Consider the following 26,489-nt stretch of genomic DNA (forward strand, 5'->3'; position numbering starts at 1 on the left):
CGTCATCCATCTCGGCAGCACTGTGATGAAAGCATGGGGTTTCTATGTAACCAACCACGTCAGGACAAACAAACCATAGGCCATCTCCTGAGAAACCCAGCAGCACAGAATTAATTTTATATATTTTCATAACGCCAACACCAGAACCATAGCCAATGAAAAATACTGGGAATAGACCATATAGAAAAGTTGGACAGAATACAAGGTTTATCCTAGTCTAAGATTAACATAACAGTGCTTTCCTTTCACATTTGCAAAGGGACATTAGACTGTTATGTGATACTTCCATTTGGAACTCATCTCTACTACAGAACACTAATGATACATCAACTGAATGCCCAAGAGTCAAAAACCACAATTTCAAGCAGAGAAATATATCTTTCTTTTATTGATTCTAGGCAAGTCTGGTATTTATTCTCCTTCTAGTTGCTGTCAGAAAGTGTGGTGAATCATTTTTGTGAATCAGTAGAAGTTTGAAAGAACTGAACAGTTTGGTAGTTTAGTTAGGAGGCGATAAAAGTCAAGCACATTAGTGAGGAAATGATATCACAGACCAGGGAAGGGTAGGTTTCCTTCTTTGAAGGACATTAGTAAACTAGTTGGGTTTTTACAATGATGCATCAGGTTCATGGTCACTTTTTCTATTAAGCACAATTTTATTTACGGATTTTAAATGGAGTTCAAATGCTCTGGGTTACTGGTCCAGTAACGTAACTACTATTTCACAATACAGAGACAACACAATCACACTAAAGTTAAAAATTCTACAGCAGGTCTTTTACAATAATGGTTGCTTTGTTTATGTTTCAAATTATAGAACATTACTTCTCTGGAAAGTCAAAGGTTTACAAGGGAGATGTATAATTATCTTAGGTCTTTTGAAATTTGCCTGGAAGACTCAGGACTAAAAAAATGTCCAAAAGTCTAGACGGGCAGTAATTACTATGCAAGGAAAAAAATTGACCTCAAAACCAAAATGTTGAACTCTTCTCAAACTGATTAAGGTTTGAGTTATCTCATGCAATTTAATTTGTTAATGTCGTGGTGCCTGCAGAGCTCTAAAGAAATACAATAATGCTAACTATAAAAGAAGCTATTATGAAGCTTTATGTAAGAGCATATAACATGCACAAGATTACAGTGGCGAGATGGAGGCATTGACCTGCTTTTTCTTTAATAAAATGGACTAACAGCTGAGTAAAAACAGTGCACATAATTATTTATAGTAAGTATATGGAGCAATTGTCTGCAAAGTTAGCCAATCAGAATTCTTAATCCTACATGTTGAAAATGTAATGAATATTTGGTATCCTTAATGGCCATCAACTGTTGCCACTCTCTCCTCCTTTGAGGTGGTCCTCAGAATCTACTATTTTGGTCTGTCATATCTCCGTACAAGAACTAATGTCAGCCTTTGTTAATGGTCCTGTGAAGTGCCTTGTACACTTTACTTTGATATAGGAGCTGTGTAGTAGCAAAAGCAAAACACTGCAGATTCTATAAATCTGGAATGAAAAAATAAAGTTTTGGAAATGCTCAGGAAATGGAGAGAAAAACAAAGTTAACATTTCAGGTTAATGACATATTAATGAATGATCTGCAGCAATTATAGAGTTTGCTTCATGATGTTCTGATGAAAGGTCAATCCCGTGAAATATTACCTCAGTTGTTGCCTCCATAGGGGCTATTTAAGGGTGACTTGCTGCCGTTATTGAAGATTAATACGAGGATAACTAACAACCCTTCCACAATTCCAGACAGGCTTCTGTGCTGGATTCCAGGTGTTAAACTGCCGTGTACCCAAGTGGTGGATATTTCCAAACTAGACCCCTTTGGTTCCTGAAGCTGAAGTGCAGTCACATCTTGAACTTCAATTCTACAGCACCCTACGTGGCCTGAGATGTTCCAAATGCTTTACTGCCTGTTAAATACTGTTGTTATGTAGGAAACATAGCAGCCAATCTACATACAGCAAATTCCCACACACAGCAATGTGGTAATGATCAGATGATCTGCATTAGTGATATTGATTGAGGGACAAATATTGGTCAGAATACCAGGGACAACTCCCTCCCCTTGTTCAAAATAGTGCCATGAGATCTTTTACGTCTCCTTTACCCAAGAGAACAGATAAGGCCTTGGCTTAACATCTTGTCTGAAAGCAATCATTAACAAACTTGAATTTTATAATTGGAAATTGATCTGGCCTATCGGGTCAATGCAGGCTCCAAGCAGAGCAATCCCATCAGCTCCATCCCTCCACTATTTAATTCCCAAAGGATGTGCCACTTAATTCTCTCTCACATGCTCATCAACTCCTCTTTGATCTTTTTGCACTTACCTACATTAAGGGGTAATTTACAGTAGCTGTGGGTGACCTAAATGGACATAACAATCTAGTCTGTCACTCCCAATGAAGTACTGAGAAGGTGCAGCATGCTCAGAGGAACTGTCTTTTGGAGGTGATGTTACACTAACATACCATCTGCTCTCTTGGGTGCATCTAAAAGAGCCAAGGCACTATTTTGAAAAAGAGTAGAGGGTGGGGGCTAATGGGTGGGGAGAGGGGAATCAGTTGTGTTCTAGTCAATATTTAGCCCTCAAACAATGTTACTAAAACCAATTGGCCTGGAATTTGTGACATGGCATTATTTGGTTGTTAGGCAACCTTCCAGAGACTGCTTTCAATCACTGTCCCAAACTTCAGTCAGGCTTGTGATCTGGGGAAACAGGAGGACTGATTGAGATCTGGGGAGTGACTGGGGCTGGGGGATGCAAGGTGCTGCTGCATCAGAGGTCAGCCAGGGCTTGGGGGCCTGAGAGATAGATGGAATATAATGGGGCTTAACTGAATGGGGTCCAGGGTATGATAAAAACAAACTCTCCAGATGATTCAAGCCCAGTCAAATCTCCAAAGTGATATGAAATGACCCAGAATTCACATTTCACTCTGGGAAGACTCCATTTTTAATGGAGCAATGCTGAAATAACCAGCAGTCCACAGTCAAATTTCAAAGCCGGTATTTGGTCATTATCATGTTGGTTTGTTGGACTTTGCTACATGGATTTTAGCTCCTGAGGCTTCCTGCATTACTACTCTCGTCACACTTCAAAAGTATTTCATTGGCTGTGTACTTTGGAACAATCTGAAAGGGATGTGCAAGGAGTTATATAAATGCAAGTTGGACTGCAAAAGTGCTCAAAGCAACAGGTGTAGGTAACAACTGGAACAGTTGAGGAGCATGTAGTGACTGGGTCGCCGGGTGTCCAGAACCTAGGGCTGAAGGGGGTGCTTGCCTGAGAGACCAAACAACTTTGGGGATTTCAGACTACATGAAGATTTGGTGGGAAGAGGGGTGGGTCTGCATCCAAGACTAAAGAGACCTAGGGGAATTGGGGGCTTTGTGGAGGCTGGATAATGTTGGTTGTGGGAGTGAGAGAGAGGAGGAAGTGGGACGTAAGCTGCCTGAAAGGCTAGTTGGGATCAGAAGTAATAGGGGTGAGGATGCAGCCCACGTTGGTGGCCAGTTGAGACCTGCGTTGGGGACTGCCTGGGGCCAGCAAGGGGGCGTGGGTGAGGAACAGATGTTGTGGAGTTGAGGAGTTCAAGGAGATAAATGATCAGAGAAATGGGGGAGCTGGGCGAGGGATGATCATGGATGGGGAGGGTAGTCAGGACCAGGGACAATCAAATAATCATGGGTGGGATCCAAGAAGGACAGGGAGCCTGAAGGATAAAGGGCAAGTTATGGGATTTACTTTAGTGGGGTCCCACACTAAATTTGTGCAATATCAACCTGGTGGTTCCAGGAGTCACCAATGACAAATGCTCCAAGGATAACTTGGACTTATTTCCCCAGCAACTTTTCAAAGGGAATGCTATCATGTTATGCCTATCTGATACGGAAATTTCATCAGATGTCCACATGTGTCTTGTCCCAGGAATGGACAGTCAAATTTCTGGAGTGATGTGAAATGTTTATAGTTGCTACACTTTGGGTAAAGTTGATTTTCAACCGTACAACACTGAAGTAAACAGCATCGTGCAACTGAATTTCTAGCTCAATATCTGGTCACTTTCAGGTTGCTATGTGTGGGAGCTTGCTATGCAGTAATTAGCTGGAGTGCTCACTGCACTAGAGGCCTGTTAGAGCCTGGGGGAAGGGAGTGCAACTTCAGAGGCTGGTCAGGGCTGGAGTTGGGAATTAGCTGCGCTAGTGAGATGTTGGGGTAGAGATTAGGACCGGAGCCAACCAGTAATACAGGGTGAATTTGGGTTGTGTGGGGTGGGGTAGGAGATGGCAAAGGACAGAGAACAATCCCTCTTAATGAGGACCCAGTCTAGCCTGCTCAATGTGAGCACGCTTGTCCCGAGAGTGACCAACTACAGTTTTTGTCAAGGCAATGTGGACTAACTTCCACAGCAGAAAGAAATTAGCCAGATATTAGGAGGGCACTCATGCAGGGTGGCATTAGGCAGAATTTCAGTCAATACAGAACCTGTCTTCTACCGTTTGGCACCAAAACAAAGTATCATTGCTCAGTGGAATACCTAGGCCAACATCTGATCGTTGTGGGTACCCTGCTGCTAGTGGGACCTTGCTGTGCTGAAATTGTCGGCTTCAAATTTCCAGGGTAACACCAGATGGTCCAGAATTGGCCGCTGCCGTGTTTCACTCTGGCTTGGCCTGATGCCAAAACAAACCATGCTGTGCCATGCTGGCTGACATTTGGGCATTGTGGTCACCCTCCTGTTAGTGGGATCTTGCTGTGCTGAAATTAGCTGCTTCTGATTTACAGTGTGATGCAAGGTAGTCAAGAATTAGCCACTGTCAACTTTCAAACCTAGAGTCGCATAGTGCCAATTCAAACCTTTAACGCTACCTCTCTTGGTTATTCCTTTATTGTCACTTCAGCATTTCTTTTTGCACTGCTTCAGACTGCACTACAATCACTGCACCATTCTGCTGTTTTGGGCTCATCACTGTATTTATTGTTGTATTTATTATTACATGTATACTGTTTACTCTGCGAGCTTCATGCAAACAAGGAATTTCATTGCACCCTGGTGTAAATGACAATAAATTAATCCAACTTAATCTAATCTAAAGGTGGACATCTGGGTATCATGGTCACCCTCCCGTCAGCAGGATCTTGCTGTATAGAAATTTGGCTGTTGCATTTCTTTCAGCACTGAGTACTCCTGAAGGTTCTCATTGGCACGCAGCCCAGTCCATCATGCAAACCAGCCTCCCCTCCTTTGACTCTGTCTACACTTCCTGATGCCTTTGGAAAATAATCAAGGACCCTTCCCACCCTAGTCATTCACTCTCCTCCCCTCTCCCATCAGGCAGAAGGCATATGACCAGACTCAAGGGCAGCTTCCATCCTGCTGTTATCAGGCTCTTGAATGAAACATGAAAGATATATTCTTGATCTTCCAATCTACTTCGTTGTGGCCTTTGCACTTTATTTGGTAGCCTGCAATGCACTTTCTTTGTAACTGTAATACTATATTCTGCATTCTTTTTTTCCTTTTGTACTACCTTAATGTACTTACACATGGAATGATCTGTCTGGATGGCATGCAAACAAAAGTTTTCACCGTATCTCAGTTCATGCGACAATAATAAACCAATTAAAAATTACATTACCAATTCCGCATTCTGTTTTCCTTTTTAACTCCTTGGTGTACTTATGTATAGAATAATCTGTCTGGATGGAACACAACCAAAAGCTTTTCACTGTATCTCGGTACATGTGACAATAATAAACCAATTCCAATTCTTGATTTCCCAATCTACCTCGTTGTGGACCTTGCACCTTATTTTTTAACTGCACTGAATTTTCCCTGTAGCTGCAACACTAGATTCTGCATTCTGTTTTCCTTTTTACTACCTCAATATATTTAAGTATGGCATGATCTGTCTGGATGGCACGTAACAAAAGTTTTTCAATGTATCTGCGTACATGTAACAACAATAAACCAATTCCAATTCTTAATCTCCCAATCTACCTCATTAGGAACCTTGGCAATTCAAATGTGCAGGAACGTAAGAAGCTGCAGAGAGTAGTGGACTCAGCCTAATACACCACGGGCACATCCCTCCCCACTATTAGTAGTATCTACAGGAGGCACTGCCTCAAGAAGGCAACATCCATCATCAAAGATCTCCACCATCCAGGGCATTCCATCTTCTCACAGCTACCATCGGGCAGGAGGTACAGAAGCTTGAAGTCCCACACCACCAGGTTCAAGAAAAACTACCTCCCTTCAACTGTTCGGTTCTTGAACCAACCAGCACAACCCTAATCACTACAGTTTAGCTACACTATGACTAGTTTGATCACTTTGCACTAAAATGAACTTTTTTACTGTTCTAATTGTGTTCTTGTAATTGTGTTTTTTCTTGTAAAAATTGTGTATAATTTATGTTTATGATTTTCTTGTGAATGCTGCTTATAAGAAGCTATGTGCCTGTGACGCTGCTGCAAGTAAGTTTTTCATTGCACTTGTGCACACATGTACTTGTGCATGTGACAATGCCTTGGTGAAGCAGCCAGCATAATCAAAGACCCCACCCACCCGGGTCATTCTCTCTTCTCTCCTCTCCCATCAAGCAGAAGATAAAGGAGCCCGAGGGCACAGACCTCCAGGCTCAAGGACAGCTTCTATCCCATGGTGATAAGACTATTGAACGGTTCCCTTATACGTTGAGATGGACTCTTGACCTCACAATCTACCTTGTTTCACCTCCAAAGGCAAACTTGCCTATAACACTGTTGCAGCCTCATCAGAATTTTTATACCCTCCCTCCCAGGCCTTGGGCGGCACGGTAGTGTATCAGTTAGCATAACGTTATTACAGCGCCAGCAACCTGGGTTCAATTCCCATCGCTGTCTGTAAGGAGTTTGTACGTTCTCCCCGTGTCTGCGTGGGTTTCCTCCGGGTACCCTGGTTTCCTCCCACATTCCAAAGACGTACAGGTTAGGAGCTGTAGGCATACTATGTTGGCGCCGGAAGAGTGGTGACACTTGCGGGCTGCCCCCAGCACATTCTCAGTAATGCAAAAAGACGCATTTCACTGTATGTTTCGATGTACATGTGACTAATAAATAAATATCTTAAATCTTATGTCTTGTTTTGACCTTGCACCTTGTTGTCTACCTGCAATGCACTTCCCTGCAGCTGTGACACTTTACTCTGTTATTGCTTTTTTACCGGTACTACCTCAATGCATTCTGTACTAATGCAATATATAGGCACTGTGTAATGAATTGATCTGTACGAATGGTATGCAAGACAAGTTTTTCACTGTACTTTGGTACAAGTGACAATAATAAACCAATAGTTTGACTTTGCACCTTATTTGTGTACCTGCACTGCACTTTCTCTACAACTGTAACACTATATTCTGTATTTTCCCCCCTCTGTACTACCTCCAAGCACTTCTATACGGAATGATCTGTCTGGATGGCACTCAAACCAAATATTGTCACTGTACATGTGACAACAATAATCCAATACCAATAGCCAGCGACGCCCCTTTGGGCGGGCCTGGGAGGGAGGGGATAAAAATTCTGATGAGGCTGCAACAGTGTCAGAGGCAAGTTTGCCTTTGGAGGCGAAATTAAAGCGAGATAAATAAAGGAAGGGACTGAAATGTGATGGTGTGAGCGGTACCTGGACTAGCAGCGCCGGGCAGCGGAGACTTCCGAGTGGCCGGCGGCGGCCCAGGCCTCTTGGCCGGCTGGCTGATGGATGGCTTGGGGGACACGGGCGGTTTGACGGGTCTCCGGGCCTCGCCGTTGGCCGCCTGCGGGCCCTGCTCGCTGTTCCTCCGCGGCAGGTCCCCGACGGTGAGGAAGCTCGGGTAGGTCTCGCCCTCGGCCATGTCGGACGCGGGCCTCCTCTTGAAGGCGGTGGTGCCGTTGTGGAGCTGGGCGTCGGGCGGCGGCGGCGACTCGGCTCCCCGGGCTTTCGGCCTCCGCTTCACCGTGCTCGACTCGATGAGGTGGAAGGCGGCCGCCTCCTGGCCGGGCCTGGCCTTGGTTCTCCTCAGCTCGAAAGGCGTCAGGCCCGAGGGCGGAGGCCTCATGTCGGCCTCGGCCTTGGGGGCGCCGGGCTGCCGCGGCCGCTGCTTGATGGTCAGGTTGCCTTCCTCGGCGAACGGCAGGCTCTCGGCCGGACCTTCGCGGGCCGCCTCGGCCTCCGCCTTGTCGCGCCGGGCGGCCGCGATCAGCCCGGTGACGGGGCCGCTGATGGTCCTTCGCCGGTTGATCACCTCGCCGTCTAGGCCGATGGCGTCGCGGGGCCCGCGCTTCACGGCGGCCGCCAGCGGCGTGGCCACCGCCACCCGGGCGGGCTCGGCGGCGACGGCGGCGCCCGCACCCCCGCCGCCGCCTTCCAGAAGCTTCTGCCCCTTGAAGGAGCGGCGCAGCGACAGGGCCCGCGCCCCGCCGCCGATCGACGACAGCTCCAACATGGCGGCGATGGAGCGGACGCTTCCCGCGCTGCCCGTCTCCACCGCTCCGGGGCCGCTGGCCCGCCGCTGGTCATCGGCCGCCGCCGCCTCCTCGCAGGTGCCGGGTCGTGACAGGTCGTCGGCCAGGTTAGTGCTGGAGATGGCGGAGCTGGAGCGCTTGGGGGGCGGCGGCGGCGGCCCTTTCTTCCTCGGCCTCAGCGCGAACGACTGGCTCCGGTTGACGCCGGCGTCGGCGGGCGGCGGGGCCCGGGCCGAGTGACTCCTGGCTACCCGCCGCTGGATGGTGGCGTAGGGTCCGGCGTCGGGTACGGTCAGCTCGTCCTTCTCCTGCTCGCTGTCCGACACGGCGTAGCGGCTCAGGCTGTGGGCCCGTTTCTTGGGCCTGGCCGGGTCGTGGTGGGAGGCCGCCGCCTCGTCGGCCTGAGGCGGCGGCAGGCGCAGCACCGGCACCACCGGCGTGCCCTCGGCGGCCTCGGCCGGCTGCGGGATCACGTAGGCGAAGCCCCGGTGGGTGGGCGAGCGCGGCGACATGGGGCGCTCGGCCTGCAGCAGCTGCGGGATGGGCTTGACCTTGGCCGTGGCCTGGGGCACGTTGAGGGTCTGAGGCGAGCAAGGCCCGGGCTTGGTCGGTGTCTGCGGCGGGGTGAAGGTGGACATGGAGACCATGGCTTGGTGGTGCCCGTGGGGCAAGGGTCCCCTTGGTTTCCCGGGTGCTGGGGGCACGCTGGCCCTCTGTACCCCTTGGCGGTGTGCCCGCTTGGCGGGGCCGAGGTGGTCGACGAAGCCAGGTCGGTGGCTGGGCGCGTCCAGGTTCTCCTGGCTTTTGGACAGGGCGGCTCTCTGCAGGTGGTTCCCGGCTCCTGGCATATCTGGAGTGCTGCCATTTGCCTTGGCCTTGCTCCCGCTGCCATTGTCGCCTTCCTGGCCAGCCCCTGGCGGGTGGTGCGCTGTGCTTTCCGGAGCAGGTGCCGCATGGTTGCCCACTTGCCTTTGGTCCTTGGCCTCGCTGGCGCTGGTCATAGCTACTTGCAACTCGTTGCTCAACTCACTGTCTTGGAAGGTGGACATTTTGGGAGACTGGCATTCGGCATTCTCGCCCTGAGGAGACTCGATGGCCACAATCTCCAATGACTGCGGGGCTTTCTTCTTCAGGGTGCCTGAGTCGTACCTGGAAGCTCGTTGGATTTCGGCCAGCTTCTTCACCGCGAGCATAAACTTCTTCTGATGACCTGATGGGACAAAACAAAAACATAGTATCTTCCAGCACTTTTAACAATAAAACAAAATACCTCTTACAGTGGCAACCCAAGTCAGAAGGTGGTAGATTTAAGTTCCTCTGCAGAAACTTCACCAAAGTAAAGTTTGGCACTTCGATAGAGTACTGATTTGGGGGGGGGAATTTCTCCTTCAAAAGCACTTTCACACTCCTTAAATGAAAATGAAACAAACAGCAGATGCTGGAAAGCTGAAATAGAAAATGTGGAAACACTCAAAGTCGGGCAGTATTGGTGGAAAGGAACAGACTCAATGTTTCAGCTCAAACCCTTTATTTATAAAGGTTCTTTGACCTGGAACCTTGGTTCCATTTCTTTCACAATCCTTAAACTGGGTCCTTGCTTTCTCTGAGAGCTAGGTCATTCATGTCTACATCAACTTCAAAACAGCAGTGTAATTATTCCTGGTGTCTTGGACAATATTTATCTCTAAATCAATATAACTGAAAAATAACCATCTGGTCATGTTATTATGGAAGCTTGATATGAGCAAATCTGCTGGTGTGTTTCCTGTGTTACAGTAATAAACATGCATCATTTGTAGGAAAAATGGTTTGGGTGAAATTGAAGGTTCTATAGAAATGCATATCTTTTTGTAAAAGTCCCTAAACCATTAAGTAGAGGGAAGGTATGAAATGCCTTTCCACTTGTTACAACACTTTCCAATGAACACATCTGCCACCAAGACTGGTGAAGTATTCATTTCACAAAAACCTAACTAGGTGAAATTTTGATTTATCCTAAAGGAGCAGGACAAATATAACCTGGCCAGTTACTGTCCCATCAGTTTACTCTTGATTATCAGCAAATTGATGGAAGGGATAATTAATAGTGCTATCAACTTTGGGTTCTGCCTGAGCCAATTCAGCTCCTGACCTCACTACAGCCTTAGTCCAAACATGGCCAAAAGAACTGAACTCCACAGGTGAAATCAGAGTAATTGCCCTTGTCATCAAGGTGGTATTTGATTGAGTATGGCATCAAGGAGCCTTAACTGGAGTCAATGGGGATTGGGGGAAAACACACTGCTGGTCAGAATTATACTTAACACAAAGGAAGATGGTTGTGGTGATCTGAGGTCAATCATCTCAGCCACGGGACATCTCTTCCTGAAATTCCTCAGGGCTGTGTCCTAGGCCCAACCATCTTCAGCTGCTTCATCAATGTCCATCCTTCATCTGTAAGGTCAGAAGTAGGGATGTTCACTGATGATTGCACAATGTCCAGCACCATTCATGATTCTTCAGATAATGAAGCAGTCCATAACCAAATACAGCAAGGCCTTGATGATATCCAGGCCTGGGCTGATAAGTGACAAGTAACATTTGTGCTATACAAGTGCTGGGCAATGACAATATCTAACAAGAGAAAATCCATTATCACCTCTGACATTCAATGGCATTATCATTGTGTCCTCCACTATCAATATCCTAGGAGTTACCGTTGACCAGAAACTGAACTGGAGTAGCCATATACACAATGGTTAGGAACTTTCCTCATTCCCCAAAGACTGTCCACTGTCTATAAGGCTCAAGTCAGGAGTGTAATGGATTACTCTCCACTTGCCTGGTCCAGCTTCACCAGCACTCATAGTTCAACACTATACAAGACAGAGCAACCTGCTTGATAGGCACTCCATCCACAACCACTCACCACCACTGAAGCACAGTAAGAGCAGTTTGTACCACCTACAGGATGCACTGCACCAACCCATCAAGACTCGTTTGCACCTCCTAAACCCATGATCTCTACCAGCAAAAGCATAGGTACACCATCATCTGGAAGTTGCCACACACCATCCTGACTTGGAAATATATCACTGTTCCTTCACTATCACTATCACTAGATCAAAATCCTGGAACTCTCTCCCCAACAGCAATGTGGGTATACCCATACCTCAAAAACTGCAGCAGTTCAAGAAGGCAGCTCATCACCACCTTCTCAAGGACGATTAGGAATGGGCAATTAAATGCTGGCTTAACCTGCAAAGCCCACATTACCTTGAATGAACAAAAAAAAATGTTAGTTCCAAAGATTAAAATAGTTAAGGCTAGTCTAAAATTCTTGGGTTTCTGTTTCAGTTTAGTGTTAAGCAATCTGTAGTTATTCTGGCATGCCTCTGGATAATAAGATAGAATGATAGGTGGCTTGGGAACAATTTGTTCAACAGAGGGGTTGATTAACTGAAAACAAATGGTTCAATGCTGTGTATAAAAAAAGCAAACATTACTCTCGGGCTGAGTTACAAATCACTGGTTCAGACCATGATTAAATAGACCAGTGAACAATCTTGAAACTAATCAAAGAAAAATGCAAAGATAGGAGGGGTGAGTTGACTGGTTGAGCGGGAGATTATGTTTAAAAACTGACAGCAGAGAGGATAGTATTTGAAAATGGATGTGACTTGCAAAAAAAAAGTCCTTGAAGGCACAAGAAACTAGCAGCAATAATAGTGTGTTCATGGCTGACAGGAGCAATTAGTGATGGTGTTAAGTCAAAGGAAATAGGCATTTGGATTGGGAGCACCCTAGAGTTAGTGAAGGAGGAGCAAGAACATGAGCGTCAACCGTTGGGAAACAAAACCAACGGTTTCTATAGGTAGGCACTACACAAATATGACTCCTTGATGGGCAGGAGAATTGATGGGAAATGGGGGAGGAATTGAATAAATACTTTGTCTTTAAGGAAGAAGAAGCAAAAAAAGAACCTGCCAGAAATGATAGCGAACCAACAGTCTATTAAAAATGAGGAACTGAGGGAAATTAGTTAAAAAATACTGAAGAGGTTGGTGACACTAAAAGCCAATTGAATCATAAGAACCTGGCTACCTACCCTTAGAGTTTTAAAAGGTGGCTTTAGAAATAGTCGATGTATTGGCTGTTTTTCAAAATTGTATAGATTCTGGAATGGTTCCTGGAGTTTAGAGGGTAGCAAATCTAACCCCACCATTTTAGAAAGGAGGGAGAGAGAAAACTAGAAACTGCCAACCTGTTAACAAGAGTAGAAGGGAAAATGCTGTAATTGATAATTAATATCATAACAGAACACATAGAGAAGAAATAATTGGACAAAGGAAAGTCAGCAGATAGAGTTTAGAAGCTTATAACTTTCTTGCTGCATGGCTACAGGGAGTATATTTCTCCTGAGGAATCTAGAACCAGTCTTAAGGTCAGAATAAAGGTTAAACCATTTAGGACCAGGATGAGAAATTTCTTCACTCAAAGGTTGGTAAATTTTTGGGATTCTCTACCTTGGAAGGCTGTTTAGGCTCAATCACTGATTTCATTTAAAACAAAGATAGATTTCTGGATATTGAGAGAATCAAGAAATAAGGGAATAGTGGAGGAAACTGGTGCTGCAGTAGATCGGCCAGTAAATGGCAGTGCAGATGTAAAGAGTCAGATGGCTTAATCGTAATGCTTATGTTCTTGTGATCCAAGGCACCAAAACCTTGGTCCAGAATACTGGTCACAAAACTGTAGGGTGATGCTGAAGCAGTGCTGTGCTATCCATCTTTTAGAGGAAACTTGGAAACACGGCCACCTACTCTTGCAGGTAGATGGAAAAAATCCCAAGGAGCTATTTCAAAGATGAACATGGAATTAACCCTAATGTTTTGGCAATAATTATTTCTCAGCCAACCTTACAAAAACATTATTTGGTCATTATTAAAGTGTTTACATTACACTTTAAAATACTTAACAGAGTGCAACCTACTCAGGAATATCTGGAAAGGCACTATGCAAATACAAGATTTTTTAAAGATCTTTGGCACATTTTACTGTATAGAACTTCATGGACTGGTTCACAACATTTCTCAGTGAAAATACTGGCCCATTCTTGTATGCACCCTCGACAGAACTGAGATCATGAGTAGGGAGAAAGACAGAAGGACAAGGGTAAAAGAACAACAACCTGTTTAAAAAGATAGCAAGAGATAATGGGAAGATCTCAGATCATCTGAATGCGGCTTAAGAGAGAATATTGAGACACTGAAAAGAAAGGGTGCTGTTAACTAAGATCATCAAGGGCCAAAGGAGGAAAATGCAAGGATGACATTGCAGAATTGCACCTACAGACTTCCAATTAGAACTGAAAATTGTATGTAGATGGGCTAACTTTGATATTGTGTGATAGTGTAAGATAAGCTGTAATGAGTAGGCAACCTGTTTTATTTCAACAAGAATCATGACAGAAATGTAAAATGCTGCCAATCAACAACCTGTTTTACACTCAAACTGATCCCTGCCTTCTGCCCATTATTTACATCATCCTACAAAATAACAACTCAAAACATAGCTTTGCCTTCAACCATTATGACCACAAATATCCAATGGTCATTCGGCTAAGGGAGAAACGCCACCAAATTTGCTTTCAAAAGTATGGTTATTTTGAAGTGATTATAGGTTCATAGTAACTCCATGTCAGCTGCAGTTCAATTGGTCGCACCTTGAGTTGGAAGGTTGTTGTTTCAAGACCTACACCTAAGACTTGAGGACAAAAATCTGGGCTGACATGCTTGTGCAATTCTGAAGGACTGCTGCTCTGCAGGAAGGTGCAGATTTTTGAATGAGATGTAAACTGAAGCCTCATAAAAGACGCCATGATGATCTTAGAGAGGAGCAAGAATCAGGTGGCCTACTCAATATTTCTATCTCATTCAACATTATTAAAACAGATTATCATGTTGGTTTCTCCCTGTGTCTGCATGGGTTTCCTCCGGGTGCTCCGGTTTCCTCCCACTTTCCAAAGACGTACTGGTTAGTTGTGGGCATGCCATGTTGGCGCCGGAAGCTTGGCCACACTTGCAGGCTGCCCCCAGAACACTCTATGCAAAAGATGCATTTCACTGTGTGTTTCGATGTACATGTGACTAATAAAGATATCTTGTAGCAGCTTGATGTGCACAGATTGGCTGCTGTGTTCTCCACTTTACAACAGTGACTACACTTTGAGACTAATTCAATCGGAGCAGAGAGCTTAGGGATGTCCCAAAAAAGTACTGAAAGGTTTTGTAAAAAAAAAGTCTTCCTTTTCGAAGTACCTTTGGGAATATGGGCATTTGTTCTCCCTGCACCTATGGTTGAGAAATCTGCACTGGTTAAAAAAAAGTGTAATGAAAGGCTATCTACTGTGCTGCGATTTCTAAAGTCCATGCACAATAAAGGCAGGTCAAAAATATCCTCAGTAAAAATACTGAAAGGATTTTATTTGTGCTATTCAGTATAGGGCAATACAACACTCCCATTCCCTAGACTTTTAAATGAGAAGCTTCTTTTATTACTTTGTGAGTAATCATATATCTGGTGCCAATTTTACTTTTCACAAGTTCTCTTTCTCCATTGACCTTTACAATCAAAAGATGGTCAGTTGCAAACATTCAATAACATGTGCCCAGAAAGACCCCCGATAAATTATACATCTCCATTCATGTTTATCAACATTAGTGTTTCAAGCATCCCAGCATTAAAACACAACCCTTTGTTTTGTTTTTGCAACTAAGATGTGCAATGAGTAGCTTGCTCACCTCTGAGTCAGCAGGTTCAAGCCCTACTCCAGAAATGAATACAAGAATATAAGCTGGCACTCAGTGCTGAACTGGGAGAGTGACCCACAATCAGGTGCTTTCTCAAAACCTAATTTTTGTATGTATAGTGCACTTAAGAAATGGGAACAGGAGTAGCCCTATCATCTTCTTGAGCCTGCGCTGCCTCTTAATAACATGGCTGATCTAGTGTTGGACCCAATAAGGTTGCTCCTTTTTCTTCTAATGTCCAATAAGTATAGGCCCAACCTCTCTTCATATGTCAACCCTTTCATCCCAGGAATCAACCCAATGAATCTTCTCTGCTCTGCCTAAATGCAAGTTTATCCTTCCTTAAATATGGAGACCAAGACTGTATATAGTTCACCAGCTGCAGACTCACTAGGACAATGTAAAGTTACATCAAAATTTTTCTACTTCATATCCCTTGAAGGGCAATGTTCCATTAGCCTCTAATTCGCAGCAGAACTTCTAGATTTTCATTTCATTACTTGAATTTAAGTTTCCCAGGTGCCATGGTAGGATCTGAATTCATGTCTTTGGATCAATGGTCCAGAACTCTGACTGCAAGTCTGATAACTACAACTCTACCATACAAATAGTGTTTGGTCTGAGAAACTGCAAACAGCATTGTTTAACAACTGATTTAGGTCTTTCAAATAGCATCATTTGGAGAGTGGAGTTATTACACATTTAAGTATTTAGGGAAAAACAAAAGCATCCTGGACCCACCTGTTGGAAGTACTGGAAAAAGGAAATGGATAGAAAGGGAATATTTGAAAGGTTTTATAATACCTATCACTGCACTATGGGAAGGGCATAATTGCATTGGAGTGGGTCCAGAGGAGATTCACCTTGATGTTTCCTGTGATGGCATGTTTCAGCGATAACTTTGGACTGGATATGCAGAATTTGTTTTCCTTGGAGTGGAGAAGGCTGAGGAGGGACATAATCAAAGTATACAAAATTATGAGGAGCATAGCTAGGATAGATAGAAGCTTTTCTCCACAGCAGAAACATCTACAGGTTTAAGGTAAGGAGTCAGAAATAGACAGCATAGGTTTAAGATAAGGGGTCAGAGGTTTGGAGGGACTTGAATTTTTTTCAACTAGAGCATGGTTGAAATCTGGAATGCACATCGTGAGGCATTGGTGGATGTAGGTTCTCTCCCAATATCTAATAAATAGTGAGATGAGCACTTAAAATGCAATGGTATAGAAGGCTATGGGCAGGGACTGGAAATTAGGATTAGTATTAATAGGCACTTAATGACCAGCATGGACATAGTTAGCTGAAGGGCCTGTTTCAGTGCATTGTAACTCTGTTACTGATTATGAACTATGAGTGTTTAATACTTTCACCCTTTTAAGAATTGTGTCGTGCTAACTTCACTGGGTTTTAGCAATATTTTGTAGAATGTTCGAGATAGGGTTGGGAACAACTCTTGAACATACTGCTGAGTTCCACATGACATGTATATGCTGCACATTCTGCAGCAGACTTTGTTAAAGGTTAAGAACCCATTGAGACACATACTCAACAGTAATAGAGAAGCACCAGGAAAGTAGGACTTTGGCTTCTTTACCACAAGGTTCTTTGAAGTTATAAACCAGTTTCTGCTCACCTATGGGCTACAAGCACAAAGTACCTAAAACAACCAAAAAAAGGAAGGCAAATGTAGAATGGCCAGCACTCACCCAACTTTGTGATGCCAATTTCCTGAAGGTCCTCCCAGGTGATGTCAGTGATAAACTCAATGTTTTCATAACCATTCTCCACGAGTGTCTTGTAATATTGAGCAAGGCCAATGATTGAGAGCCATTCCATCAGATCATTCTTGAGAAAAGAAACAGAAAAGCATTGAGAGTGGTTTGGCACTAAAATAAGAAGATTTAATTACAAACCAATTCATCTGAAGGTACAAAGGGTCAATTGACATATTGAATTTTAGGATCAAAATTGCATTAGGATTGCATCTTACTTGATGGGCTTTCTATGTAATGTGGCCAATTCAAATGTCACATGCATATTTGAAGTTATCATCAAACTTAATATATCAAGTTTCTGCTTTGGGAAAATTTCACCCAAAGTGCATTTGAAATTGTGCTGGCTAGGTTACAATCCAGGCTTCATCTAAAATTGATCTGCATAATCACAGGAATAAAATTTCCATGACCAGAACGGCACCTGCTTGTTGTAAAGTTTGCTATAATTACCCCCTCTGACAATCAGCAAAAACTGGAGAAAAGTAAAATCTTACTTAGATTACTACATGTTATTTTTAAAAGGCAGGATCTAATAATCACAGTTGGTATAAGTTTCAGCAGACAAACCACTTTACAATTGTAAATGCTTCAAAGGTTATTATTAAATAAACTAATTTTTTAACTGCAGCATAATTTATATCTGCTCCTGCCAATCTTTTCATACTTATAAGTGCCCAGCAAATTGTGGGTTCCACAACAAGCTTGGTGTAGCTTGAATGAGGTTGTGAATGGGAAAGAAGCAAAGATCAATATCCAGCACAAAAATACAGGACTGCCATACCACGTAATCACTCACCATGGAAACACATGATACTTCCATGAAATATACTTCCAAAGTCTACAGACTTAGTTCTTGGTGTTATTAGTAAAACCACCGTCAGGTTATCTGGAGGAAGAACTGAATAAGAAGTGCAATCCTGGAAGCAGGAGTTGACAGCTTTCAGATGCTCCTTTCAAAGCTCCGTGATATTCTGGAGTTTTCTTGGAACTACAGTACATAGCAGCTCATTGCCATGTCTTTCAAAGAAGTACATTAACCACAGAACTGAATAAAAGGGAGGGTGGGGTGAGATATGCTCTTTAGAATTCATCTCTTAGTCAAAGGAGATCATCATGAAAAATCAAAAGGCACAGAGGACCTAATTGAGGCAAGATAAACAGAAGAGTCTTTCTGTCCTATATTGGCCTAGAAAGCTTTGAGGAAATAGTGATAGGCTGGTCTGCAAAATATTCAGACAAAGGATCTATTGATTCACTTGTTCCAAAGCCATTGTGTAATTTTGACAAGTATTCATATAAAGTTTACAGCACTGAATTTGCTTTGAGGGAAATTGCAACCAATACTCAGCCCTTTTTCTCAGCATGTTTTCACAAATTTAGAATTTCTTTCTTCATTGATATGCTTTTTTTATTGGCTCATTAAATGCCTTAGCTTTCGAAGAAAGTTGTGATCTGTCCCTCAAACAGCTTGAGATCAACACAGCCATCATGCATCACATTCACAAGTGTAGCCATGGGCAAGTAAATCTGAATGTCAACTCAGGCCTGCAGTCTGGGCCTTTTTCCACAGGGACGTAAGGGGGAACTGAGGCCAGCTTACTCTGCCTAGCTCTGAAATTTCACAGCAGGGTTGGTTACAGAGTACAAATATTTGCCCTCGAAATAAATTTCCTGCTATTTAGGTTGTAAATTCTTGAGTTTTCTGTACGTAAGAAAAATGAAAAACCACTGTGGAGTGTGTGGAAAATCTGCTACATGAAGTCTCAGTCTGACATATCTCATATGTTGTATCTGTGTACATAATTCTTAAACCACCCCCCCACCCCCCCCAAAATTCAGGATTTCCTGCTACCATAATGTGTTACCTGAATCAGGAGGTTGTGGGTTCAAGTGTCTCATCCAGGGATATGACTACAATTTTACAAAATACAGTGTATATGCTTGCTAACATCCCGGGGCAGTGTTGAGATGGTCCTGCACTGTTAGAGGCGCCATCTTTGGGATGAATCTCCAAATGTCCTTTAAGGTCGTTGTAAAAGATTCCACAGAACTAATTTGAAGAAAAACAAGGGAGTTCTCCCTACACTCCTGGCCAACAGTTATCCATCAATTAAAAATAACCATCTCATTGCTGCTGATCAGAGCTTTCTGTGCAGAAATTGTTTGTTATGTTTCCTACATTGAAACAGTGGCTACCCTTAAATAGCGCAGTACTTCAGTGGCTGTAAAAGAGTCTAGATGTCCTGGTCATGAAAGGCATTGTATGAATACAAGTTTTTCTTTTCTTATTAATAGAGTGCTTCTGTTATAACTAGTGCACCCAACAAATCAAGCCCTGGCTACTAAAGACAATGTGTAATTATTCCTTTCACATAAGAATAAAGGGCCAACCTTTCCTTTTACAAGCTATATAGAGAGAGTACTTCACATTTAAATATGACTTTAAGTAATTAGAGTTTGTGCTTTGCAATGCAATGACAAAGTTCTACTATCTATATCCCAAACTCTAAGTTCTGTTCACTCACCACTCCTATGCTCATTGACCTACAATGCCCCAGTCTGACAATGCCATGATTTTTTAAATTCTCATCCTTGCTTTCAAATCTCTCCATCCCACTGGTCCTCCCTGTCTCTCTAACTTCCTTTAGCCCTTCTGAAATCCTCACTCTTCTCTCATCTTGGCTTCTGACACACCCTTGATTTTCATTGCTTCACAACCAGCAGCCATGCTTTCAGCTATTAAGGCAAAAAGCTCTGGATTTCCCTTCCTAAACCTCTCTATCTCTCCACCTCTCCTCTCATAAGATACTCCTGAGTTCCTACCTCCATGATACAACATTTGGCCTCATCTCTTTTTGTGAGTCAGTGTCAAAAGTTACTTGATAACACTCCTGTGAAATGCCTTCTTGGTATGGTTTATTATGTTAATAGAAACCATAACATCATCACTTCGAGGGTAAGCACACATATCAAACATAAAGTCACATCTCAGGAGTTAATATTACTGTACTTTCAGAACAAAGTGAACACAGTTGTAGAGTCATGCAGATTTAAAACAAAAAAAACATTTAAATTTCAGTTTGTATTTGCAAGCCAACTGCCATTGAATTAAGAACAGAAACTATGCTATCAGCAATTTAGCACGCACAGAGACATGCATTGCAAACATTACACTGTATCTTATCTATTTATAGTAACTCCATCAGAATTTTTGCTGATGCTGGGAATACAGGATGTTAAAGTGACAACTGTGTGAAAATGCTGTCTAATATACAATGGACGTTGTGTACCTATCAATAATTTGATGCAATAACAGAGATTCAGTTGATAAGACTGGATATGCAGGGCTAAAGAGCTAAAGATCTAGTCAGACAATCAAATCATTGCAAAACTACACTAGGATGCAGCTTTTATATCAATAATTAGTTAGCAATCTTACATTATTATTTACATTATACATGGTATCATAATGGAGTTTCCTTCCTCTATCAGTGGTGGAAAATGTATTAAGAATATGTTAATAATTGAATATTAAAAACAAAAAAAAAATCAGGTCTGCTATGTATGCAAGATAGTGCAGTTCAACTTGCAGAAAGATGTTTATTTATACATATTTATTTCCTCATGATGATATATTTTTGCTTTTCATGCAATGCAAAATAAACACAATTTACAATCTTCACAAATACAAAGAAAGCACATTTAACACACATGCCACATTAACGAAATATCTCAGATGCATGCAGGAATAGTTAATGAATTTGTTTATATTTTTCAGATTGCATTTCAAACTTTAGCTCCTTTTTTAAAATCAGACCTTAATAAAAGTTGGGTCAATTGAAGCCCACTACCTTTACTTAAACTGTGATTACTTACAAAACTAGTTGTATGTCACATTTTGTGGTTATAGTAGATAGTACGATCTCGCTCTTCCATTCTCTGGGTGATTATTACATGTGGTTGTTTTAAAAGTTCCCAAATGTATCATGCCTATTAAACCAGGATCCAACTAGCACTATAGTATTATTCATGACCAAAGCTCTTTGGAAGTGTTAGATCATATATCAATTGGTGTGAAATTCACATCATTATTTTCTGCTTAGTGAGGTACTTTACCAGGAACAGTATTGAGTTCGGTTTGTACCAACATGTAACATTAAATGATATCTTGACTCAGTTTTGATCTACTATGTGGAAAAAGCTGATGATTTAGACCACAGGTTGTAAATCTCCAAGATCAATATGTTAGATTATGAAAGCCATAGGTTTCTTTGTAAAGACAATAGAAAATCAACTCTTTTGGATGATCGATTCACCCAACCAAAGTTTTAAAGAAAATTAAAAATGGTGCCCTCTGAATGGCTAACAGTGACTAGTGCTCTTTCTGATACTTCCAGAGCATATGAGCTGGAAGGTGAAGCAGAACAGAGTTGGACTGTTAGTTCAAGTGCATTTTTGTTCCCGTAAAGCATTTTTCATAGAGATTTCCAGGCATGGTAAACTTTCTCAATTATGTCACCTTTAGCAACCACTCATAAATATGTACAATGTTTTAAATAAATACAGCTCAGATGCAATATTTTATTAACCATTGGTTGATAAACAGTGCAGTTTATATCAGAGGCCATGCTGTAATAGAGACTCAGCACGAGATGCTGCCATATTTAGAATAACCAAAAGTATAAAGTGAAACGTGCACATTTAGGTAGAACTAATTAATCAGCCTCTTGAACCCTGTTGCCTCTCTAACTGGGTAATTCTGGCAGCAACAGAATGACTAGATGAAAAAATTGGCCATAGAGTTGAAGTATTGTTGGAAGATCAGTAGTGTTGTCCTCTGTCCTCTCCTCCAGAGGGATGCCACTTGGGCTAAAAGAGGATGAGAAAGAGGAGATAGAGTGAAATTGGGGCTAAAAATGGGAAGAATATTGTACTACTAGGTATCCAGATAGCAACTGCTAAAATTGGGGATCAGGTGATGGCCTCACCAACAACTCCAAATGCTAAAATGTACCAATCATATGGAGTTATGTGTATTTCAAGCTGAAACCAGAACCTCAAAAGCTGTGTTGATATGCAAATTCTTTCAGTAGATAAAGTAGTGTTCTAGCAACAAAGTGGACATTCTACCATTTAAACAACATTAAACCCTGAATGAAAAATCTTCACTGTTGTTTCTTTCATTTCTAATCTGCTGCTAAAGCTATCACATAGATTTATTTCCACTTTAGTCACGCCCTTTCATGGTTTGGTCAGCTATGATCCACTTGTATGATGTATCAGGCTAGAATTGACTGAACAATGTACCCCAATGTGCAAATCAACAACAACTTGTGAGCAAGAGTCACCCCATGAACTACGACTTGCCACATACTACTGCAGGATCTGCACCTCTGCAACATTATCATGGTGAAACCACAATTTTTCCCTTAACTCCCAGTGTATTACATGAAGTTGCTACATTTGCTTATATGTTGCCAATTAAATTCATCACAGAAAGTTACATCTGATAATTAACAAGGTATCTTTTTACAGATTTGAGAATTGCTACTGACTGCCTGTTTTCTCCTCTCTCAACGTATTATTTCCTCTTTTAATTTTTCTCTCCGTACCCGATGTTGAACTCATGCACTCTTCCCCTATCCTTGTCCTTCCACAATTTGCTTTGCTTATTTCTCAGACCCCGCTATTTATCCGGTTGTTCACTAATATCTCAGTTGCTGAGTAGTGGTCACTGGGGTGCAATCACCTTGAACCTTCAATAACTTTGTGGATGATATATATTGCAGTTTAAAAGTGCAGGAGCAAATCTTAACAATCAAGCTGTGTATTTCAGCAAATTTGGCATTTTCGAGTCTGACCTACCTGTACAAATGGATTGTGCCTATATTTGGCTTGTTTCTGAAATGACTGAGCTGACCCATTTCTACTTTATATTGATGAATTTCAAGCATGGATTCCCATAGAAATATGGCTAAAATATTTTGGAATGTAACAGAATTAGATGCAGGCTAATTGGCTTTATAATACGAGTCAGTCTGAATTGCAGTTAATTATTGTGGTGCTGTGGATAAAGGTTGTAAAAACAGAATAAATAGAATTAGGAATAGGCTATATATTGCTGGAGATTGCTCTTCCATTCAGTAAGATCATGGCTGATTTTTCATTTAAAGTCACTTTCCTGCCAGACTTTTAGATAGTCCCTGATTCCCTAGTATCCAGAAACTTTTGACCTCGGCCTTGAATATACTCAAGGACTGATCACCCACAGCCTTAAGGGACAGAGAATCCCAAAGATTTACAACCCATTTAGCAAATAAATTTCTACTGAGCTCAGTCCAAAATGGCTGATCCCCTATTATGATGCTTTCCCCATTTCTAGATATAATAGAGAACGGAAACAGCTTTTCAGCAGCTACATTGTCAATCTCTTTCAAAATCTTGGATGGCTTCCAAACTCCAATGAGTAAAACCTAATTTTACTCTGTACATTTCTTCATCCCAGTCATCAACCTAGTGAATCAGTGCTGCATCACCTCCAAGGCTAGCATATATTTCCTTCAATATGAAGATCCAAAACTACATGCAGTGCTCCAGGTGTGATTTCACCAAAGTGCTGCATAACTGTAGCAAGACTTCCTTTGTTCTTACTCTTATAATCTTCTGAATGGAATTCCTGCCCATGAAACAGTGTTTAAAAATAAGTATGGGATCTAAATCAGGTGGCTATTGGAGTACAACATTGACCTTTCACCTCTGGAATTTGGTGTTACCCAAAATGTGACAAGCTGATGTACTTGCATTTGCTCAATTAGTTGCAACTTGGAAATAACACAAGTGACCTGAAACAACTGCAGCCCCATTGCAATTGATGCAAAATATAACAGGATTATCTCTGAATCCCTAGCACTTCTTGAACCCTGGGTTTTTCACTTTACCATGTCATCCCTAATTATGAAACTGATATTTTGTACAAAATTTTTCATCCAGCCAGCTGCCAACACCTTAACAAAAAAAAAACATGTTAAAAATTCAGGAAGAAAAATTCGATGGATGAGGTTGGCTGACAAAGGTTGTTTGTCTATGTAGAAAAGAAATGCGTAAAATCCGATTGGTAGAAGCTTTTAGCCCTTGATAGTTCAAACTTTCCACATTACCATACTGACCATATTTACCAGAGCCCCATCTAGAAAGACAATACCAAAAGAAGAACTTTCAAACTCTTCTTCCCCACAACTAAAAATATTCAAAAAGTTTCTTTTTCTGTTTGGAAAGTTCATGGAAAAATTGTTATATTTGCCAATATTGCATGTAAGCAAATACACAATACTTGAGGTTGAAAAAGAATGACCTTCTCAATGAGCTGCACAATATGTGTACAAATGCATTAAAGAATTCAAATCAAGGGCAAAAATCTTTGCTTGGTCATTTGTACTAGATTCACAATATAGTATATGCATACTGGAGTCACCTTGAAAATTCAGCTGCTGTGGAAATTAATTTCAGATGAAGGAATACATTGCCTATACAATACTATATCACTACATGTGATTAAAAATGTCTCCTAATTTAAACAAAATGCATTAAAATTCTCTGTTAAATCATTAGGCGTAGGAATTTGATACAAATGCATTGACATCTTTGTCACTAATATAACATTCTGATTTCTTTACGTGAATAGTCAGGTCTAAGGAACAAACTCCATGGATAGACAGCTGAAGCATTAGTATAGATAGATTCAAATGTAAATTAGATCATTTCTTTGAGAACATAACATTGTGGGACATAGTACACAAGTAATTTCAGATATGATAATATGCTAAGCATTGCATGCTTGGGAGGAACATGCAGATTTAGACCTATCTCACCTCCACTAGGGGTTTCCTCACTTCATGTCTGGGTCTGTTGTAGAGTCCTTGATAGAGATTGATCATTCTGATTTGTCGACCACTCCCATCAGAATTGTATCACAGAACCAACAGAATGATAGAAGGTGAATTTGATGGCCAATTTTGCCCAGCAGTTCCTATGTAAAAATGTTCTTCAACTAACTTACAAGTGTAGAGGTAGAACAGTAAGTAATTTACTTTTAGGTGCTTGAGCCAGAGCAGCCGAATATATATTTTCGATACCTCCTTCATGTCCATGGATTGGACATTGAATTGAATTCTCTGTTTCACAGTTTGTTCTGAGTGACCACAGAATGATCAAGGATTCAAAATCAGTTTATACAGTTTCTGTTTAGAATTTCCCACAAGTGTTTAATGGTTACTGTTGATTCAGATATCCTTTCATTCATTGCCAATATGTGGAATTTCTGCAAGTCCATCCCTAATTTCTGCTGAACTGAGTGGTTTGCTGACCCATTTGAGAGGACAGTTAAGTTGCAACCACATAAGTGAGCCTGGAGTCACACAGTCCAGATAAGAATAGCATTATTGAACCAGATGGCCTTTTACAATAGTCATTTGTATCATAGTCACCTTTATTAATGCTAGCTTCAAAATAAAACAGATTTATTTAATTCCTTGAAATTAAGTTCCATGCCATTCCATGGTGGGATTTGAACTTAAATCTCCAGATCAATACCCCAAGCCTTTGGATGCTGGTCCAGAACTTAACCACTATGGTCCTATCACATCTATTATACAATTCCCTCAATTTCATTTTTCCATTGAAGTCAGTTGAAGCTGTTTTTTAAATTTCCTCTGTTTTGTCACTCGACTCAAATTTGGCTGTATTAAATGCCATAAGAAATTAGCTTTTATATTAATGATTAGTTCAATTCATCATAGCATTTGAACAATGACTTGAATTGTTAGCTGGATTGTTAGCACACCTTTCTCTTTCAGATCCTGCTTGTCCTGCTATGAATCCTGTTTTTAAATTCCATCCTTCCTGTGCTTATTACCCACTGAATGAATCCTACATGCTGGCAATTTACAACACAACTTAGGTTGAAACATTTTGGAATGAATGGGATGGTGGCTGAGATGTAAAAAAAATGATTTGGATTTGGGTTAGGTTTGGGGTTCAGGATAAGAAGATGCCATGGATTGGTGTTGGAGGGAAGGTCAAGGACGTACTGTTCACTGACTAATAATGAATAAGCCTTTTGATAGTGAAGCAGGTGATAAGACTTACTGGTTGGTAGTCGGGCAACCACTCTGAGATATTCAGGCGATTTATTTCAATGGCAATCTTTTTCCTATGTCCAGGTTTTGTTACTCCAATTGCTGTTAGATCCTAGAACACAGAGTTTGTTACAATTGAAGATGCCATTGTTGAAGGTGACATTCACAATGGAAGTGGTATTAGGCCATAGCTAACAGTTACTAAACTGACATCAGTGGTTTCCAAAAGCCAGTCAGAAATTATACCCTTCCAATACCAACTGTAACTTTCTAAAGAGTTGGGT

At 41.9% G+C, this 26,489-nt stretch overlaps 1 protein-coding gene across 3 annotated transcripts in view; it reads right to left on the bottom strand.

Moving 5' to 3' along the window:
* caskin1 (CASK interacting protein 1) overlaps nt 1–26,489 on the bottom strand; it is a 563,705-nt gene that overhangs the window by 8,072 nt on the left and 529,144 nt on the right. For all 3 annotated transcript variants that reach the window (XM_052021715.1, XM_052021714.1, XM_052021713.1), the window contains 3 exons: nt 26,216–26,317; nt 17,003–17,141; nt 7,685–9,715 (listed from right to left, as the gene is read on the bottom strand). In XM_052021715.1, the coding sequence (XP_051877675.1) occupies nt 7,685–9,715; nt 17,003–17,141; nt 26,216–26,317 (2,272 nt within the window). The remainder of the gene's footprint in view (nt 1–7,684; nt 9,716–17,002; nt 17,142–26,215; nt 26,318–26,489) is intronic.

Source organism: Pristis pectinata, chromosome 8 (assembly GCF_009764475.1).
Source record: "Pristis pectinata isolate sPriPec2 chromosome 8, sPriPec2.1.pri, whole genome shotgun sequence".
Classification (NCBI taxonomy): Eukaryota; Metazoa; Chordata; class Chondrichthyes; order Rhinopristiformes; family Pristidae; genus Pristis; species Pristis pectinata.